The sequence below is a fragment of the Trachurus trachurus genome, assembly GCF_905171665.1.
Source record: "Trachurus trachurus genome assembly, chromosome: 13".
NCBI lineage: Eukaryota > Metazoa > Chordata > Actinopteri > Carangiformes > Carangidae > Trachurus > Trachurus trachurus.
The window spans coordinates 16,350,174-16,372,351 of NC_139892.1; the positions used below are offsets into that span (position 1 = coordinate 16,350,174).

General features: G+C 46.3%; 1 protein-coding gene across 2 annotated transcripts; it reads left to right on the forward strand.

Annotated features, from left to right (window-relative positions):
- Positions 1–200: 200 nt before the first annotated feature.
- tiparp (TCDD-inducible poly(ADP-ribose) polymerase) lies at positions 201–20,412 on the forward strand. Of its 2 annotated transcripts, none has more exons than XM_083985548.1 (7): positions 201–526; positions 1,717–2,775; positions 11,193–11,385; positions 11,826–12,013; positions 15,828–16,154; positions 17,855–18,112; positions 19,463–20,412. In XM_083985548.1, exons 2-7 carry the CDS (start codon positions 1,742–1,744, stop codon positions 19,650–19,652), a joined length of 2,190 nt encoding a protein of 729 aa, XP_083841674.1. In that variant the 5' UTR covers positions 201–526; positions 1,717–1,741; the 3' UTR covers positions 19,653–20,412. The 2 variants fall into 2 exon arrangements, with proteins under 2 accessions (XP_083841674.1, XP_083841675.1); XM_083985549.1 differs by lacking the exon at positions 201–526 and adding an exon at positions 745–1,212.
- The last annotated feature ends 1,766 nt before the right edge of the window (positions 20,413–22,178 follow it).

The window sequence follows — 22,178 nt, forward strand, 5'->3', positions numbered from 1 at the left end:
CAGCATACTGTATGGCCCCCGAAGCTACACCCCCATGCAGCTTCGTCGGATCACCAGCAGACGACTCTCTCTCTCTCTCTCTCTCTCTCTCTCTCTCTCTCTCTCTCTCTCTCTCTCTCTCTCTCTCTCTCTCTCTCTGAAGCCCCGCCCCTGACCAGGTTACGGGGCGGGGCTTGGTTGTGCGGAGCCGGGAGCGGAGCGTCGGTCTTCACAGCTGTGCCTCTCCGCTCTTTGTCGGTTTCGGCTCCTCTCTCTGCGCCTGCTGTAGCAGCCTATGTGTTGGTAGCACAGGATACAAAGAGAAGGGACACAACAGCATGAAATAGCGCCAGAGCATGAGAGCGACGGGGGGCAGCAGAGGGACAAGAGCAGCCTAAACCGGACTATACGGTCTGTAGTCCCGACACGGATCTACTATTTAGGCCTTCCTCCAGACTGGATACGGAGCTCCGCCGATGTGCGCACTGGATTTTACCCACCAAAGAGTGTCGAGACCGGGGGGAGACGGGCGGACTTTACCGCGCAGGTAGCGATTTTCTTTATACCAGAGAGAAAAATAGAAAACGCGTTTCGTTTTTTACCTTTAAATGTGCTGTGTGTGTGGGGGGGGAAACTGCGCTGTAACAAAATAACCGAGTCAGCCTACTGCGGTGTTTGCTTTATTTATTCTAAAAGCTTTGAAAACTCCGCAGCGCGTTATTTTGTTAAAGCTCCGACCGAGTGTTTGTTACCGAGTGGGGGAAGAAGCAGCTGTAGAGCCGCGGTGGGATAAAGGCTCCGGGGTGCCCCGTTTATCTTTTGTCGGTGCTCCGCCGCAGTGCCTTGAATATGTGAGTGTGTGTGTCTCGGCTGTGTGTCTGTGTGTGTGTGTATGTGTGTGTGTGTGTGTGTGTTCCGACTCGAGCCTACGTGCAAACTTGCTCGGGCAGCGATGTGTAAGCGGCACGTAGACTGCAGGGGCCGCGTATCGGACTCCCGTGATCAAAATATATAGTCCCGAGAGAGAGAGGTTTTGTTACACTGGTGATTTTATCGCTCCTGCTCGGAGACGCAGCAGTAATTGCAGGCATGACGTTAGTGAGAGACCAAAAAGACACCAGGATAAGAAAGGGAGAAAGAAAGAAAAAAAACCTTAAAGACGCTGTTGGTTCAATTCCTCGTTTTCATGATTAATCTGAGGCTGGTGACTCCAGCTCCCCACAGCGGGATTAGGTAATATTTTTCCGCTCCAGTAACCGGCTGCAGTCGGAGGCTGCGCCGCCGTGAACCCTCTGCTCCTGTCCTATCACTGTAACAGGCTGTTCCCGTGCCTTAATATTCCTCCAGGGGCTTATAATGTGTCTGTGGCAGGGGCATCATTATAATGGCTTGTTGCTGTGTTATTCCTGTCATAGCCCATCATCTGCAGCAGGCAAGCCAGGGTCATTATATGGGATAGGAGGACTAGTCTGTATAGTTTTTGTCAAAGGGGTTAAACAGGTTTCGTTTCAGTGTTCAGGGAGCGACGAGTTTCCTTTCCAGAAAAGCAGAGACCGGTGTTCTTCCTCACAGTCAATGCTACCTGTTTTATGGCACGAGCTGCCTATTAATCAACGCTTTACGCACCAGGATGATTTCACCGTAGTTTAGGCAATAATAGGATCTTAGGTGTTGCCCTTGATGACTACCTCTTTCTTTATTTCTTTCTTTCTCTCTCTCTTTCCCTTCTCCTCTCAGGACCGTGGGGGTTTAGGAGGGGATCATGGATAAAACTTTGCACATTCTTCAGAAAGCCGCAGACGGTGTGCCGGCTGGGATCTCCCTGGATGTGAGTTTGAACATGGACGAAGGGGAAGATTTCACGGAGCAGCAGATCGTGGGGCTGCCGGACAAAATACCTCTGGTGAAACCTTATTTCAAGAAGAAACAGAAGAAATTGGACGCGAAATGCCTCCATCGCACCCTGGAGGATCGTATCCTGACCACTTTACTCCGCACGGATACCCTGGTGTCCGGGGATGGGGTGTTTGTTCCCCGGACCCAACCGGGCCGGACAGCGGGCAACCTGTGCGCAGCGGCCGTGGTGAAGCAGAACTGTATCGGCCAGGTTTGTCTCAAAGACCCCGGAGCTGCCGTCGACTCCGCGGCCGGGACCGGGGTACCGGATCTGATGGGCCGGGACGGGGATGTGGAAATAGCCGATACTACTGCGGAGCTGGAGGAGACGGAGCGGCGAGGGGAGCGACCCAAGATCAGTGACCCTGCTCCCGTCGACAGCCGCTGCTTTCAGCTGAAGCCCCCTGCCCTCAGGCCGGCCGGGAGCACAGTGACAATGACGCCCCCCGGCAGGGATATACCTCCCATAGCTGCACCCCAGGCCCCTCACCAGGAGGCGGCCATCAAAACCAATGACCTCTTAACCTCTGGGGCTAAAACCCTTCCAGTCAAAGACTGCACTGGAGTCCAAGACCCCCTTCCCCTCCTCCTGCAGCCCGACAAAGGAGTGCTATTTCAGGATAAAAGCGAAGAGGCCTCCCTGGACTTGGTTTTTGAGCTGCTCACTCAGCTCCAGTATCACACCCACCAGTCGGACTCTGTGGACATTTGTGTGGAGTTCCTCCAGGGACAATGCGTTTACGGCAACGACTGTGCCCACCACCACACCGTCCTGCCCTTCCACTGGCAGATCCACAGGACCAGCAGCCAGACGTGGCAGAGCATAGCAGACGACTCCCAGGAACAGCTGGAGAGACTGTACTGCAACCCTGACAATGAGCAAGTCAGGCTCAAGTTTCAGTGAGTATCCCACTCTGTATTTACTGCAACCTGCATAAGTTAACCTCCCCATCCCACACACACACACACACACACACACACACACACACACACACACACACACACACACACACACACCACCTATCCTAAACCCTGTACAGACTTCTGGCCCTGTGGTTAGATACAGGATACACTGGGGGGGGAAACAGCACCAGAGCTCTTCTTTTATTCCTCTCTGGATGTGTGCCTGTGGGTAGGGGGTCAACTCACTTTCTATTCACTCATAGGAATTCAAACAACAGTTCACACACTTGTGGAGAGGCGTCTGTTCCCGACATCCCTCTGCTTAGTCTGGGTATCAACACTTTTAATAATGATCTTAATATTCTGAATCCTAAATGAAAACATAGACCTTTCAATAACAATATAGCAAAAAACAATGCTTGTCACTAGATCCACGTAGTTGGAAAGTACAGTACATTGCAGCGGCACCAGAACATTGTCATGTTGTAAGTACTGCTGAAAAGGCTACTGTGCAGTAAATTGATAGGTACTTGTGACATGGCAACAATGGTGCAGTAAGCTGATAGGCTGCTGGCGAATGATAAGCCACTTCTGGTTCGGTGTGTTGGAAACAGTAGACCTCTGCCTGAGCTTCCTCTTTGGTTTCAGCAAACTGAAAAGCTCTGACTCTACAGCTGTATACATGTGTGGCTAATGGACCGTGGCCAGCTGGATATTCATATGTAACTTTCACAACTCCCAGCGCACTAGATGTGGGTTATTTATTCGCGTGTGAAAGTGTGTATTAGGGCTTTTACCCCCCCTCCCCTCTCTCTCTCTATGTGTGCGTGTGTGTGTTTGGCCTTCACATGTCTCAATAAGTTAATGTGTACCTACACGTATCACTTTATTTGAACTATCATATCAGCTAACGTCCCCATGGCACACCACCACCACCACCTCCCAGCCGTGATATTGGTTATCTATTTCCTGTATTTCCCTAGCTGCCCCCCTGTGATTGGCCAGATCTCCGTCCAAGCCAGACTTTACAGCGCTCATGGCAGAAAGCTGTGAACTTCCATGACCCCCGGTTGCCTTGTGCGGTCACTGACACAGACGCACTTGGCAGCTTCTTCCCTTTCCCTCGGTCATAGGCTCGTACACCGCTGTGTACACTCAGGCACACACGCACACACTCACACACTCACACGGCTTGGCACGCAGGCGCTCACACGAACCGGCAGCTCGGTGGCTTGCAGTGCTCACACGCACGCCTTTTAGCAGACAGAGATAAACCTCTCTTTCACTCTCTCACACACCCACATATACACACATGCAAGCACTTGGCAAGCCCCACTGGGGTGACATACAGGAGCAGGCTCTGCTTCCGCTAAACTCTGCTCTATGCAGGCGCATTCACATCACAATGATCTACGGGGTCTGTGTTAACTTTACTCTAAACACTGCTTACTTATCTTTTTTTTTAAATTCTGTTTACATCCTCCATAGCAACCCTTATATTCAAGCCCCTTTAAATTGTGTTGGTCACCACAATTGTATGTTTTTTCCCCACAATGTTAAAAATACCAATGCAACATCTTCAAATAGTTTAAATACCTGCAATTCATTATCTTATAATTTATAAAAGCAACAATTGAAACACTTCACATTAGGAATATGTGACATTTTTTTGTTTAAAATACCCAAATTCTTCTCCTCTTCTCATCAAACAATCACTTCACTTTTTTGGTCAAATTAATATTTGCAATTACAGAAAGTCGACATTATTAAGCTGTTTAATAGTCTTGTCCCAAAATCCTTAAACACACACAGTCAGTTAGTTGTTTGACTAAGGTGTGGACTTCGTCTTAAGGGCGGCTAAATTTGTCAAATGCTGCATTTTAATCCTGTCGTGCACGTGTTAACACAGTCACTGTGTCACACAGTGTTATACCATTATATCCTCGAATCATTGACCAATCCACACCCTCGATTGCATCTGAAGGTCCGTTGTGCATTGCTGAGGTGGCGTTGATCACTAACACGTGTGCATGTTTGCATCTTTGTGGACAGTACACACACACACACACACATTAACTCACTCACACAGGTTTGTGTGTATCTACAAATATTTGTATGTGTCTGTATTTTCAGCTTATTGACTCGTGTTTCAAACTGAAACTCTATGCAAAGTGCATATTGCCCCCGCAAACAGGATACACACCTGGTGGTGTCAACCCAAATTCTTCAGAGGTCTTGTGAGTGTGTTTCCACTCTCACACAGTCAGACAGGACCATCTGGCTCACTTGACTGAAACTCCAGTAGAAACTGGAATTGCCAAAATAGTTACCAGTACCAGCACGTTTTCACAAAGCCTTTGTTTCCATCATAATAATAACAATTATTGTTTTCCTAAAATTTGCATTTCTTTTTGGTTTGATCAATCACAGATGTTTCCATTTTATATTTTGAGGATTCATTTTTGAAGTTTCTTGACACAATTGTAAGTTTTGTTACGGTTTCTGAATTCACATGCATAAGGTTGTGTATGGTAATAAACTATAATTACACCCTAGGCTCTGCTAACCTGTTTTTATAATGTACCTGTAAGAACAAATACATTTTCATAATGTATGCTGTTCTTTATCATAAACCTCCTCCCAGAGTGTGTGATTACTTTTTTCCCCCCCAACACATAAAAATCTCAGGCCTGTGTCTGCAATGTGCATGAGGGTGTAGTTTTCCTGACCCTGGCCTTAAAAACAGGTTTGTCTGTTTGAGAATGGTAGAGTGAAAACGTAACCTAAAACATTCGGCATGACGTAAAACGTTTTCATTCCTGACGCACGTGACTTTTCTGACAAACAACTCCCACAGGTTTGTAGGTTTTTGTCTGCACTGAGTAAACACAGGTTCCTGTTCCTGGTGCAGTAAAGTGGTTTCATCCAGTGTGGTTTATTTACAGCACAGGTCAGGGCTGAAAATGGGTTGTTGACCATTTCTCAGTCATGACCTGTGGTGGATGGGGAATTTTTTTTCTTTTTTTTTAATGTGTTTGTTTGACACGTTGACACCAGGTGAATCCAGAAGCGGTTGCAGGCTGAGAGAGCCGAGCAGGAGTCAGTGAAGCTGTGTTGCCGTTCGTTCGCTTGGTTCTGGTTTTTCACGGCTGAGTTTAGTCATTTACTGGGAGCTTTGTGCTGCACAGGGTGTGTGTGAGAGCTCTTTTGATACTTTTCTTTAGAGATGCAATCCAGCCTGTCTTTTCATGCACGCAAGCACGCTCACACACCAACAGACGCACACAGGGCGAAGGCATCGCTGTGGTTACCACGGCCAAATGATAACATTGTTAGTGATCTAAAGAGCAGCAGATGACTTAACAGGCTCTTCTGTCGGTATGGCAACACAGGCCTGTTTTGCCTTCTGTGGTGGGGGACGTGTGTGTATTTATATATATGTGTGTGTGTGTGTGTGTGTGTGTGTGTGTGTGTGTGTGTGTGTGTGTGTGTGTGTGTGTGTGTGTGTGTGTGTGTGTGTGTGTGTGTGTGTGTGTGTGTGTGTGTGTGTGTGTGTGTGTGTGTGTGTGTGTGTGTGTGTGTGCAGAAGAAAAGGAATGGACTGAAAAGAAAATGCAGGATCAGTTTTGTGTGTCTGCGTATGATTATGTGAAGTGCAGCCCATCGTGCTCTTTGTGTGTGTGTGTGTGTGTGTGTGTGCGCTCTCTGTGCCGAGCTGTTCCCATGTGTGTATGATCCATAGCGCAGGTTAATCCCATCCATATGATAAGCAGGACTGGAAGTCTGGCTAATCCACCGTAGTCATGAACTCAGCAGTAAGGAGGAATGTCACAGTCATCGCTTCTAAAAGTTATACTGTAATAATCCTTGCTGTACGGTTGCTTGTTAACAGATTTATGCTCTGCTTAAGTATGTGTGTGTGTGTGTGTGTGTGTGTGTGTGAGAGAGAGAGGGAGAGAGAGAGAGAGAGGGAGAAAAAAACCCATCTGCCCTTTTATCTCGCCCCCGGCTGATCCGAAGAGCATGATGTGATGATGTTGGTTATCTACAGGAACACACAAATTCTCTACCAAATCTCTCATAATTAGGCCAATTTCCTGAAAGACGCAACTCAAGACTTGAAAAACATCTCGCTGATTTTTGCGCAACCGTGACGAAGCGCACTTTTTTTGTGTGTCTGTGTGTTTGTGTGTGTATATGTGTGTGAGAGAGAAACTCTTTTGTGGGCCAGGTGATAAAAGCCCTGCTTGTCATTAACTGACATAAAGAGTCACCAAGCACCAAGGGCAGGCCGACCTGACACCAAGGTGTGTGTGTGTGTCTGTGTGTGTGTGTGTGTGTGTGTGTGTGTGTCTGTGTGTGTGTGTGTGTGTGTTTATATCGTGGGGGATTCCATGTTGCCTCATTGTGTCACAAACCAAAAGAAAATCAAGGACAGTTGTGTCTATGGGAGCTTGTTTGCGTGAGGTGATTGTGTGTGTGAAAAGAGGCGGCGTCACATAATCAGACTGGTGTGCGTGCTTGTGTGTGTGTGTGTGTGTGTGTGTGTGTGTGTGTGTGGCTATAACGTGTCAGACAGCCCATGCCATGAATCAGTGGGGCGAGGTCTGGGTCGCTCTGCCTCTTATTACTCAGAGTCAGCCTTCATCACTCCCATCTTTTTTTTTTCTTCCCCCCTCCTCTCTCCATCTCTTCCTTCTTTTCCTCTCTGGATTTTTCTTTCGTCCTCTGAGTTTCCTTGTCTCGTCTCTTCTTTTTCTTCATCCCTCAAACGTCCCCTCGAGGGTCCGCAGAGGTGTCGAGAGCTGTGGGGGGGATGCATGGGGATGCATTTCCACTCTTTTCTTTGTTTTTCTCTATCAGATCTTCTCCTTTTTCAAGTGTCACAACGTGTTATTTCTACTGTCAAACCCCTCATCTCCTCATCCACCCCCCCTTCCCCCTTTTTACTCTCTCATTTTGCACCCATGGGAGCTTCTACATTTTCAGAGAGAGGGTTAAAGGACTGACAGAGAGAAAGAGAGGACACTGTGAACTCTGAGCCTAATGATGTGGTGTAGAAGAGGACAGGACACAGAGATACACTCTTACAGAACCCAACTAGGACAGTGTGTAGTTTTTCCTGTTCCCTGCTCTCTCTCTCTCTCTCTCTGACTTCATGTTATTCACATCCTTCAGAGCTGAAAAAACAAAATCAAATGAAACGCATTTAAATAGATAACTGGAAAGTGAATAGCACCGACATCAGGAAATAATACTAACCCATGACATCAAGGTAGTGTGTGTGTGTGTGTGTGTGAGTGAAGGCAGCCTTCGTCAGCAGATTTGGTTGTCTGACTGACTTATCTAGGCGTGACTGGATGAAGTTTGCGTGTGCGTACATGAATCTGTCGAAAGAATGCATGTGTGTGCACGTATGAGGGTGAACGAGTGCTCGTGTTATTATTTTCCTTGGTTTTCTTTTTTCTTTTTTTTTTTAGTCTGTGACGTTCACAATAGCATGACTGATGCTGGTATGCGGGTCCTTGTGTGTGCAGCCGTGAGAAAGTTTGAAGGTGTGTGCGTCTATGTGTGTCGCTGCATATGTGTGTGTGGAGGATTAACAGCCATTTTGACAGTGCACTGAGTTTTCTTAACCTTTATTTATTCAGGGAAAGGTTTTGCTGAACACGCTTTTTTCCACCCCTCCTTTTTTTTCTTCTCCCAGCTACTCCCTGCTCTCGCGCTCGGCACCGATCCACACATTCACACCTCACCTGGGAGCTCCTCTACCCGGCACCAGAGCCAGAGCAGGTTTTTTGGTGAACTTTTCAGCGCCACATGCTTCGCTCAAGGGCCTTTTTCTTCTCTCACCTTTAGCACACCGACACCCCGCCCCAGTCAGCAGTTATAGCTTCTCCATTCAAATGTCAATGTCAAATATGCTTCTGTAGAGCTGCTCTGCATTTTTCTGCTGCCGTGTGTGCGTTTGTACTTTTGCAGTAACTTGAAGCAGCCCCGACGTTTCAAGTGTAGTCTTGAAAAGCTCGGACCTCGCCAGGGTGGGCGTGCTCGGAGAGCGTCTCCCTCTCCCTCTCTCTCCCTCTCTCTCCCTCTCCAACTTTCGATTGGCCTCCAGGTTGAAAGCACTGAATAATTCTCAGTGCACTTAATTTAACCGGTGGAATTTTATTTTTAGAACGGCACAAACGAGTCTGGGAGCGAGGGAGAGAGAGAGAAAAAAAAAAACGAGTCTGCGAAAAGGCTCGGTGACCTCTCTGGAGACCCGTCTCGGTCTGTGTGTGTGAGAAAGAGACAGAAAGATAGTGGTAATGAGCGAGATGGGGGGGGGGGGTGGCCTGTAAATGTGTCAAAGTTCACTTAACTTGCTTTTAATGAACCCCGGAGTGTGTTTGTTCATCATAAGCCACTCTCTCGCACACACACACACACACACATGCACAGAAGCTCTTGTCATCATAACGTAGCACTGCAGGCAGAAAGTGTTCTGTTCAGAGAGACAGACAGACAGTAACAGAGACAGAGTGAGTGAGGGCCATGCAGGTGCATCGACTGCCCTTCCTCGTTCAGGCTGAAATCAAACAGAAAGGAGCAGTGAAACAGGGAACAGTGCAGAGAGATGACGGAACAAAGTCAAGATACAAATTTAGAAAAACAAAACGAGCAGTCGGCGAAATAAAAGATGTCCTGTTCTCACACATAATTTGTTTGTGCTACATTTTCAGTTCCTTTTCATTTCACGTCCTGCCGAACACCACGTCTTCTCCTCTCCGTGCCACCGCTTCTCCATCACCCTCCTCTCTGTTCTCCTCCCTCCTCCCTGCCCCTTTTTTCCTTCTCGTGGAAATGAAACCTCGTTTTTAGTCACTCATATACTTGGAAACACTCCAGACAAACCTTAACTCATCATGCGAGCATCTGCAGTATCTATCAGCACTGCACTGTGTTTCTGGTAATCTCATGTTCTGGTAATTACTGCCCCCCCACCCCCCCTTCTTCTCCTCGGTTACTGTTTTGTTTCTGCACGTGCTCAGCCGATGAATTCCTATTTCACTTCCTCTTACAGAGATACAGTCACACTATGACTTAGCAGAAGCGCAAACTGTAAATACAGTGTTTATTATTAGTTTTGGTATCAAAGTACACGGACAGTTTTCATGAATGACTCAGCACCTCATCATTATCAGCATCAAGACCGAAACCGCTGTGTGACTGCAGTGACCAGTATTTGCACTTCCATTCTATGAAACTATATACATGTACGCTGCTGCTGCTGCTGCTGCTGCTGCTGCTGCTGCTGCTGCTGCTGCTGCTGCTGCTGCTGCTGCGCCCATTATGATCTGAGGTTTCACATGTCCAGGCTGGTCGACTAATAACTCCACACACAGCTTCTCTCTCAGTGTCTCTGTGTTTTCAGATGGGAACTTCAAAAGACTGTAATTGCTTCAGCGCTTTATTTAGCACCAACCTGAGGCACAAACATTAGCACAACACGTCCCTTACTTACAGTCACACACACACACATGCACGTATACCTCCAGACAGACACACACTCACCGCTGTCTGACCTTTGACATTACATCCAATTAGTTTCCCTGCAAAAAAAAAAAAAAAAAAAAAAAAAATCAATGAGCCCATTAACGCTGTCAGGCTGTGTGTGTGTGCTTTCGTGTGTTTTATCAGTGCAAATGACCTGCAAAGTTTGTGTGTGTGTGTATGTGTGTGTATATCCTGCCTCTGTCTGTCTTCCATCCATGGCATAGCGTGCCAGTGTATGATGCCCACATTTATGTAAGTGGTATGTCTGACCCAGAAAGGATTTGCCAGAGGCCCTATGGAGGACTAATGTAGAGAGACTGATACACACTCACACACACATTGAATGAGGTTTTAACCGGTGCTCGTCGAGACAAAGCGGGGTTAAGAGAGGTTGTATGTATGTATGCACATTATTAAAGCAGGTGCCTGTACTGTGCTCAGTTCATAGTGAAAGAACAGATTCAACCTTGACAACAGGAAGCTCAGATGCTCCTCCATGTTTTTATCCTTCATGTCCTGTTTTTCTTTCATCGGTGCATGTTTACGTGCGGCGTGTTAAGCCGTGTAGCCGACGCTGCCGTCCTGTGTGACTCACACTGAGCGGGCAATTAGAGGTTTGGTCGTCTTGCTCCGGGGCGCTCGGTTAAATTAAGGTTCCATCAGGAGCCGCATGACCAGACATGTGGCTGCTGATGGAAATATAAACTGTGACCATTTAACAACAAGGTCACCGTGCCACAGCCGCATGTTCGCTGACTGTGAATGTGAATTCTGTGTTTTTTTTTCTTTCTTTCTTTCTCTCTCTTTCTGGCTGCAGAGGTTGTTTTTTTTATACATAGTATATAAAAATAAATGGCTCCCACTTTGCTTTTCAGGGGTCGTGTGTTTTCTCTGGACTTCGGGGCCATGCGAGTGTGTGACCTGGAGTTTGACCGGGTCCGACGACTGTCCACTCCTCCCAGCCCGCTGCCCGTGCCCGCCGCAACCAGCCCCAATCCCACCCCCAGCTGCCACACAGTGTGGAAGTACTACTGCAGAGACAACTTTGGCTGGAGGGAGTACTCCGAGGTGAGCCTTAGCTCACTTATATGTGTGTGTTTGTTTTTTTTGTTTTTTTTTGTGTGTGCACGCTTTGTGAACACGAGGCCAGACACATTAACTCTGCCCACACCAATCAATTGTCTAGCCACTGTGATGGGATTGATTTAGACACACAAGCGCACACACACACAAAGAGATATATATTATACACACCTGAATTCCCCCTGTGACACAGCTGTCCTCAGCCAAGTGCAATTTATTCCACCAAATCAGTGAGATCGACTGTTTTCTTCTCTATTGTGTGTGTTTGTGTGTCTCTTATTTGAGTTTCATGATGACACTTATTATCACCTTGGCTGTTTGTTATCTGTACATCACTCATCACTCAAGTGTTTGAAAGATTAACACTTACTACTCTTCGTTCCCTTCTTCTTCTTCCTTCTTCCTTCTTCCTTCTTCTCCTCCAGCCGGTGGTGAAGCTCATAGAGGAGGCCAGCTCAAGGGGCCTTAAGGAGGTGCGATTCATCACGCTCCAGAACCAGTACATCCTCAACATCAGGGAGGGCTTCCAGCAGAACGCCATCTTCGGCTTCAGACGTCAGATCAAGAAGAGGCCCATGTTCATGTCCTCTGTGATGCTGACACCCCACCTACAGTGAGTTTTTTTTTTTTAATGCTCAAAGTAGCTGTTTCCTGTGAGACCCGGGCTGGATGTCGCTGATCCATGATGTTATTATGGATGCTAGAAAGCGGCCTGTTATTCCCAGCAGGAGTGTGTTAGCTTTTTTTAGGAGCGATAACAAAACACTCGATAAGCATTGGGAGGAGGGTTTAGAGTTACTGCGAGTTAATTGTAAGGCAAAGTGGCAGGAACAGTCGGTCCTCAGTTGAGAGGTAGAGGTCATTCACTTGATTGATAGTCTCTCTTTGTCTCTTACTCCCCGCTCCTATTTCCCATTGTACTCCCTGGCAGAGCCTCTGCACTCATTTAACACTCAGATCTCAACCTTGTTAGAGAACATTTAGTATTTTGGATATCAGCGCACGTTGACTATTCAAACAATGTCCTCCATTTTTTTTTTTACACAAAGTGCCTGGCCACACACACACACACACACACACACACACACACACACACACACACATAGCTGGCTCTTCCCATGGCTCTCTGTGCCCTGTGAGTGTCCCGAGTTCCTGTTTGGAGACAGGCAGGCACACAGCGGTCGGTACACACAGCTAATGTCGCAGTTAGGGGCTGAATACTCAAAAGCCCCCCCCCCCCCCCCCAAGCACCGCATTCGCCTTTTTAATCCATTTCAAGACCGTGGCGCCCTGGCAGCCTGAGCCAAACTGGAAACCGGTATTAACACTTACACATTACAGCTCAGATGTTTGGCAAATCAAGCCGAGTCACCGGGACACAGGAGGAGCTCTGTGCATAAGCGGAGCAGGCCCGAACCAGACGGACGGAAAATGAGATAATGAGGCAGACGAGGACAGGAGATACACAGAGAGCTAGAGAGACGACCAGGGGGAGAGAGAGAGAGTAAAAGGGAGAACAATCCAGAATAATAAAGTTAATTCTTATTTTTCCTCAAAACTAGTGAGAACATCTATGAATGACATGGGATTAGAACAGAAATGAGCTGATTACAGAATCCCCAGCTGCCATTTTCTTCATAGCAACGATGCGATCTGCACTCGCTGCACTCGCCTCGGTGATATTCCTGAAACAAGTGACACCAGATTGGAAACAAGTGGAGTCATCTTAACCCATTTGCAGGTTGTTTTTTTTTCTCACTTCCTCTGCAGAGCAGGCTGCTCTAGCTGTTGGTTGGTTGGTTCATTCGTCCTGCCAGTGTCCCACACAGAGGGAGCGCTAGTGCGAGCTGTTCCTGCAGGGCCCCGACTGTCAAGGAGACAAAATGGAGAGAGGGGAAAATTAGCTGGAGGAGGAAGCGGCAGACAGAGAATGCGAATTAGGGAGAAAGAGACAGCGAGTTTTCAGAGCGAGATGGAGAGAACGGTGGGAGGAAGTGAGAGAGAGAGAAAGAGAGAGAGAGGTCTAAATGGTTTCCAGACTACTGGGTGCACAGCAGAGTAGAGCTGGTGAGTGAAGGAGTGTGAAAAGCGACCGCGGGGAGGCTGGAATTTGGATCCAGGGATTTGTTCCTGGGACCTTTTTTTTTTTTTTTTTTTTTTTAAATCTACTTGTGTGGGGGTGTGTGTGTGTGTGTGTGTGTGTGTGTGTGTGTGTGTGCCTTAATCACTTAGTAAGGTCGAATTTGATCGCAGTCACATTATGGAGGCAGAAAGCTGCTCCATGCACATTAAATCTCAGCTTCTCTCTTGGTTGGATTCATTTTTATTTTTCCAGGGAAATGAATGCAAGTCACTGCAGTGTCCTCCCAAGTCACCAAAACAAGCTGTTGTGTATCATGTGTATGTGTGTGTGTATCAGGAACAATCTGTGCTAGGCTTAGAGGTTGAGGTCATTAGCTTGATTGGCACTCTCCCTCGCTCCCTCCCCACCTCTCCTCTCCCTCTCCTTCTGTCATCCCTCTCTCTCTCTCTCTCTCTCTCTCTCTCTACCACGATGATGTTATTTTCGGCCATCTCTCTCCCTATCTCCCTACCTTATTATCTGTCCTGATCTTCACCTTTTCACTCCCTGCCCTCCCCCCTTTCTCCCCCTTCCCCTCTCCTCGTCCAACTCCATCAGTCTCTTGGTATCAGTCTCTTTTCATTTCACACTTGTTTTCTGCAGCTGACTGCCTGTGATCTTTTCAAAGCACACGGGGGGGGGTAGAGACATCGATTGCAGGGAGAGATTGAGACCGGACGGACGAGACGCGAGGCAGAAAAGAGATGAGAAAAACTGTGACGCTGACTCAGAGTCACCTGATCGCAGTCTCTTGACAACACACACACACACACACACACACACACACACACACACATGCACAGTGTCTTACGGCTGATAGGGCTAACAGCATTTACAGTTAGGGAGCGATAGCTTGACAGCCAAACCACTGTTATTGACTCAAATGCCAGACACAATAGTTCTTTTGTCACGTCCATGACAGCGCCGCAATTGGCATTTTACTCCCCCCCAACACCCCCACACCCCCCCTCTGTCTTGTTCTGGTTCCTGTCTCTCCCTCACTCTGCCTCCCTGTTGTCTTGTTTGGTGTCTGGCTTTCATTTTCACGCCGGCCCCGCTGTTTTTGTTTGGCCGGTGACGGCTGACGGCTGCTGTGGAGCTGCTCCATGGTGCAGTGATGTCATTGTTGACAGTTGGTGGGATGTGATATTTTTTTGGGAGGGGGGAGGGGGGAGTTCAGATGTGCCGGTTCGTGGCAGCACAAATCAGTTTTGTTTTAGGTTTAGGATGCAGCCTTGATTGGAAACACATGAGGATGAAGGAGGAGGGAAGGTGGAGAGATAGGTCGCCTGCTGTGATGATGTGCGGTGGCTCGCTGTTGATACTTTTCCGTGCTGTAAATGAGCAAGGCCTGGCCTGATGATGCCTTCACTGACCCTCAGCAGCAGGGATGCACAGTGAACAAACCAAAAGAAAAGCACTGTCTTGGATGATGAGATCTGAAGCGCTGAGTCAAAGCAGGAAATAACCATTTTGACAGTATCAAAGTAAACTCTCTGATTGGTCAGCTTCTGTTTAAATATGGCTGCTGTGTGGAAAATGTTACTGGCCACACCTTTTAAAAAGCCCCTTGTAGTCATCGTCACAGATCCTGACTCAGTTGTCCTGCCTGTTGAAGCAGCTGTTAAAACACTGACATGCCTTCATCTTTATCCTGCTGCAGCAAATAAAGACGCATCATGCATGTGAAAGAAACTGTGGCATATTATGTATAAAAATCAGTTTTGGACCCCACACAGTTAACTCTATTTATTCATCTTCTAGTTGGTTGATATATTGTGAAATTTCCTCTGATAGAAATCAAAGCTTCATTTTAACCCAAATAATCCTTATATGCTGAATGGAGTCTTTGTTAGACAACAGATGGTCTGCTGTGTTACACTCCAGTTATTTATGTTATCAAATAACTTGAATTAATTGGTGTCCTACAGTAACCAAATACTATTTTCCAAAGTGCAATATTATAAAGCTGGAGCACAAATCTGTTTGAATGCAGATTTAAAGCTTGTGCCCTTTTGTTGGAATAATAAGAAAATACATGACCCTAAACAGGTGTTTTCATATTTAATCAGATGAATTTACACATGTTTTTTCATTTTGTACAAATCTCATCACGGTCAGGACAGTTTACAGTGATGTAAGATGTAGAAATGCAGTAATTCCTTGTGTTTGAGGAACTACATCTAAAAAAATAAATATTTAAATGCAAATAAATGGTTAAACTCTGGATTATCTATTAAACCTGTTGATGATTGATTTTCCTTCTGATCAAAAACTTACACATTGTTCCTTCTTTTCTCTCTAGGACGTTGAGCGGCCTCTCCTCAGCTCCCCTCCCCTGCTCCCCATCCTCTTCCTCCATTTCCTCCTCCTCCTCCTCCTCCTCTTCATCCATGGATCTCTCTGCGTCGCATCCCCTCTCTCCGACCACCACCAACCCACCCAGCCTTTTTCCGGAAACGTGGTTGCCTATGACGATGACCCAGGACTTCCTGCAGGTGCCCGTCTCACGTGAAGACCGCAGTTACCGCACAGTGTACAGCCTTTTCCACAAGACAGTGTCGGAGACCAAGTTCAGGATCATCAAGATCCAGCGTGTGCAGAACCCCTTTCTCTGGGAGAAGTACAAGAGGTGAGATGAGAAGCAGAAGCTTTTTACTTAAGATGTTTGTTTTTTTGTTTTTTTTACAACGCTTCCTTGATTCTTAAGATACCATCTGTTAATCTAATCTTGCTTCATGAATCACTTCCAATAATCGTAACCACTACTCATCGTGTTTCAAAGATGGTGGAAAGATTTCTGTCAGTGTGAGAAGGGTTTGTTGTCATCAGGTTTTTCTATTTCCCTTTAAATGCCTTGTGGAGAAGCTGTTGCACATTTGTGGTTGTTTTTATTGAACGTAACTCTGCTGAATTGCCGAAGTGATCACCAGCTCCTATGTCATCGCAATGGTATGAATCTATGTGGAGGATTTGTTGTTGGCTTGATAGCACTTGGTTGAGATTTATCCTCACTTGGACACACAAGATAATATTGAGGAGATAAATACATAAAGGTTCTGTTGTTTTACAGTATTTAGTTGAGGCACAAAATGTCTTGTCAACATCCTCCGTGCAGATTCCTGTTGTTAAACTCAGGCATTTCAAGTCCAGCTGCGTATGTTCTTGCAGACAGAAACAAGAATGAGTTTCTTAAGAACAAACACAAGGGTGAAAAAGACACAATGTGAGAGGAAGAGGAGGAGGAGGAGGAAGAAGAAGAAGAAGAAGAAAAGAGAAAAATAGGGCAAGTGGGACCAGCTGTGCAGTGGCACTTCGTGAGAATAGGTCCACAGTGGTGTGTGAACACGGCGGATGGAGAGATGTTTGCTGGTGATGATGTTCCTGCAGCAAACACAGTGGGCTAACCGCAGTGGTTGAGCACTAGGGCAGGTCCTATCAGCTGTGTGACAGTTAAACTCTCCCACACTGACTGGTACCACACGGTTTCACAATGACTGACAGCGTGTGTGTTTGTGTGCGTGCGTGAAGACTCTGAAAGTGATACCCTCTTTGAATGTCAGTAGATTTCCTCTTCCCACACTTGGCTTATGACAGGGAGACCATAACTATTTTGTGTGTGTGCGACTGTGTGTGTGCATCTTTTTCTGTGTTGTGTGTGTGCATTGCATGTGAATGACTTGGTTGTTGATGTCAAAGAAAGTTGATTAGCGTCATCGTAAACCTAGTAGGAAATTAATCTCTGTCGATCTCTCTCTCTTTCTCCCTCGCGCTCTCACTCTTACTCTGTGTGTGTGTGTGTGTGTGTGTGTGTGTGTGTGTGTGTGTGTGTGTGTGTGTGTGTGTGTGTGTGTGTGTGTGTGTGTGTGTGTGTGTGTGTGTGTGTGTGTGTGTGTGTGTGTGTGTGTGTGTGTGTGTGTGTGTGTGTGTGTGTGTGTGTGCGCTTGGATGCGTGCAGTGTCAGTTTGTGTCAGGTCACAAGCTGTGCGGTCATGAGAGGTCATGCCTGGGTCACAGCCTTTCAAAAACGCTTTCGCTCACATCAAACAAACCAAGTGTGTGTGTGTGTGTGTGTTTGCGTGTGTTGCTCAAGACGAGACCCAGTGTTCTTTTAAAGCAGGCAAGGCCATGAACGCAGCCTTTGTATAGAAAGCAGGGCTGCTCTCACCTGTTTACTGATGAATGATCCGTCTTTGTTTTCAACCGGCTCCCTTTTTTAAAAAATTGTATAACTTTTTTTTTTCAATTTCACTGAAATAAAAAAACTTCTGAACACTTGAAATCTGTTCACTTCATCTGCATCTCACCACCTTCTTTCTTTCGCTCCCGCAGGAAGAAGGAGTACATGTCGCGGCGTATGTCGGAGATGGACCGGCTGCTGAGCGAGCGCCACCTCTTCCACGGCACCTCGGCCGACGTGGTGGAGGGCATCTGCAAGCACAACTTCGACCCGAGAGTCTGCGGCAAACACGCCACCATGTTTGGCCAGGGCTCCTACTTTGCCCGCAAGGCTGTCTACTCCCACAACTTCTCCAAGCGCTCGCCCAAAGGAGTCCACTGCATGTTCCTGGCCAAAGTCCTCACTGGCAGGTGTGTGTGGGCGCTGCCGAGATGGTAGCAGGAACATGTTTGTTTTTTTGTGTGTATTTGAATTTCTCATGTCTCAATCCACTTGTAAGTCTTTTACACCACAAAAATGATTCATTAGAAGACGGACATGTGGATAAAAATAGTATTTTAAAATTTGAAAAAGGTTTTTCATCACATTAATGCAAAATCCCATGAGATTCAGACACATTAAAGAGACAGTAACCTCATTATGAAATGCATCAAAGCTTCTGGTGTCATATTCCGACTGTCTTGTGATGCATTTGATGTTATATTGAGGGTGGCAACAGTCTCATGATTTCATTCGCAGAAACACTGTTTTCTTAATGCCAGTGACACCATGCTCTGGTTTGAGGTGTTAGCTGTAGGGGACATAGAGTCATAAACACTACATTAAGGTCTCGTGTATCCAGTTCTTTTTGAAGTTGCATGTTTTTAGTGTTTCTAAATGTGCTGTTTGACCCTCCAGCACATACAGCGCCTTTGTCTTCTTGACCGTGTCCCCCACCCCTCTGAATTACACACAGAAAAACACTGCACGGCATTGATTTGGATTGAAATCCTGAGCTTCTTTTCCATAAACCATCATTAAGTCAGACTATGGATCCATCCCCCCTGAGCTGCAAGTCAAATCTCGAGCCACACATGTAAAGCAGCAGATTTGGCTGAACAGATCATACATCATCTGCCCTTTTTACGCCGCTGCAGACAGTCTGTGGTTCACCCCAGAGGATGGTGTGGCGGTTTGGAAACACACTACACACAAACCCCCGTCCACTCCAAACCTGGGTTCAATCTGTTCCACAGTGCAGGCGGAGACATTGCTTCCAGACCTGAGCAGGGATAGCCTACAGACCAATAAAGAAGTTGTCTGTGCAGCGTGATTAACTCTCCTGTCTGAAACTGGATCTGGAGCACAGACTCTGCCCACCGTCTTTGTCTGTAGCTGAAAATGTTCTTATTTTAATATGTTTTATTTATGACCCCAGAGGAAGTGGTACACAGATTGATGGATTATGGTTCTTTAGGGCTTGACATGAATATTTAAAGGAGGAAAAACAAACTGGTTAAAATGCGCTGACTCATTTCATATACTTACAGTACATGCATTTCATGCACTTAAAGCATATGCTTATATTATTTAAGGTTCCCCAAAGTACAAGCTGCAGCCTTGCAGTCATTAAATTTAGACGAATCTTCTTTCTAGATGCCGTCTTAGTCCAGACATGAAGAGCTGAATAGAAATCTGTTACCAGCATTTTTTCAATGAGGAAATGCAAAGTCCCAACCTGACAGCATGACTAACCTCGTCTCCATTCTCTGTCTCTATAGGTTTACTGTAGGAAATCCATCCATGCGACGACCCCCGCCCATCAACCCTCGTGACCCCTCCAGTGACCTTTATGACTCCTGTGTGGACAACTGGGTGGACCCCCAGATCTATGTCATCTTCAACGATGACCAGAGCTACCCTTACTTTATCATTCACTACGAGGAGGTACCCAGCACTGTCGCCGTCTAAACCCTGGATTAGACCTGGATCCGTCTGTATTTGCAGATACTTACTCATAGTTTCCTTAAGTCTGTTAAGGTGTTCGATGGGTGGGGTTTGGCTGATGAAGATGAAAAGCAACAATTTAGACCAATAAAAGGCTGAAACTTAGAGCATTGTCACTCTAACCGACTCCATTGGAATCACTTTGTTAGACCGAACCTCACCCATCTGCTGCAAGTCAAAACAACAACCTATGAAATATTTGCAAATACTTACATGGTGATCCTACTTTATAATCAACTGGATCCAACCAGACTGGACTGCAGTACGGAACAAAAGACTGGTCGGAACCGGATTCACCTAAACAAAAAACTGGACTAAGCAAATGATGGCACCTGTTTCATCCAGCGTTCAGAAGTGGATGACAACAGCAAACAACAAACAGCTGCAACAGACTTGACCGGACTCATACACCACACTTTGCTATTTAGTATGAACAGGAACCTAGTGATGATCATCGGACACTAGAGGATTTAATCTACCTTATTATTCTGGAGCTGATGCAGGAAATATCTAGTCCCGTTATCATTTTTGACTTAGTCGTATGGCTGTATATGTACTCAGTTCCACATCAGGACAGGCGCTATGGTAGACAGTTAGCATCTCGCCAGAGCTCTCAACGCCCAACTGGCTGTTTTAATTATTCTGAGGAAGCAGCAACCAACCAATCAGAGGCTTCCGTAAAGAAAAACCATGGCAACACCCCCCCCCCCCCCCCCCCCCCCCCCATCATTCTCTTGCAAAAAAAATCATAGTAAGTGTTTACCCAGCCTCCGGCCCATATGTTTTTTCAAGTCTATGTGCTGCGTGTTTGAATCTTTTAATTTAGTGGACATGAATCTTGTGGCCTCTTCAAACCAGACAACGGACATGAGTTTCAGTGGGACTTTTCCAAACGGACATCCACACACCCCAAACCTCCAGACGGGCGGCTTTCATAAGAAGCCAGTGCTGTTCCTGGTCGGCGTCTTTGCCTTCGCGCCCACCACTTTGATTCCTTGCGGGTGACTGAAAAGTAACTGAATAGTTTCCCGCCGAGACTTGATGACGATGCTTCTTCTTCTGCAGCGGCAGCAGCGGCGGCGACGATGGCGGCGGTGGCGGCAGCGCTGTAGCATTTTGACAGCGAAACCCCCTGAAACTCATCTCTCTTGGACCGCTCTCTCGCTCAGAGACAGTAGACATGTTTTACTGAGACAAACTGTACAGATGTTCTCTTTGTTTATATTTGAACTGTGTGCCTTTTGTTCATAAAAATGTTTATTTATGTTAGTTTAATGTAACATTGATTAAATAAAGAATCTAAAAGAGAAAATAACCCGATTCGTGAAGTTTTGCTTTATTCAGATGATCTAACTTCAAATTTATTAGTCATAGTTTATTAGTCATTTATTAGTCACTCCTAGATACTTAACATCTGCCAAATCAACAAAGGCTCTAAATGTAGGAGGAGCTTTTAGTGGGTCTCAGCAAAATTAACATAATACTGACTATAGATTAAATACTAATTTAGAGAGTGCATAAAAGCAGCAACTTCAATTATTATTGTATGCACTGGGTGATTCAACATTGGCAGCATCAAGCTAGTGGCAGAGGCTGCCTAAACAGAGGGAAACAGTTAATATCAACAGTTTCTAGGGGCAGATCCGTGCAAAATATTTTTCAGATATCAACCACACCAGTAACTAGTCGTATCCAAGAAACAACACACAAAAATAATCATCTTGAAGCATCTTCACAGAACTCCTGCCCTGTTCAATATGCAGTGAATAAGGTTGTTGACTGTCCGCCATATGCTGTCGATTTACCACTGGCCTCCGTCAGAGCTAGGTGAAGTGGTATTAGTTTTGTTGATCTGATGATTTGTTCTTGTTTTTGGTCAAGTGTTACTGAAAGAAACTAACTCTCTCTTATGCCCGGCCCTCCCTCTGTCTGCTACCCCCAACTATCCCCACCACCACCACCACCACCAACCCCAGCGGTGTATTATCTGAGCACCGTGTCTAATGCAGTCCAGAGGGAGGCTGGCGGAGGTAGCCGTCTCTCCCAGCCCACAGACAGCCCTCATGGGGCAAACAGCAGACCTCACCACCTCCCTCCCTCCCTCCCTCCACCTCCTCCACCTCCTCCCCCTCCTGTGCAGCTCATTCACTTCTCATTTCTCAGACTAACTTCTACCTCCTGTCGTATCTTTCACTTCATCTGCTGTCTGTCTATGCCTAATCCTTTTATCTAGATTTCCTTTCTCTCTCTCTCTGGTTTGTTTTCTTTTGCAGCTTTTATTTGTTTCCAGGGCCATAGCTGCCTCGAGGACAACGAGGTCATGTCCTCAGCATTTAATTATTTTAATCTTCTCTTTTTTTCATGAATTTGAGGTTGATGGAGTAGTTTGACATTTGGCTAAGAGTTACATAAAAAGATCAACACCTCTCTCATATCTATGAAAATGAAGTGACAGCCAGCAGCTGTTAGCTTAGCCTACTAAAGACACTA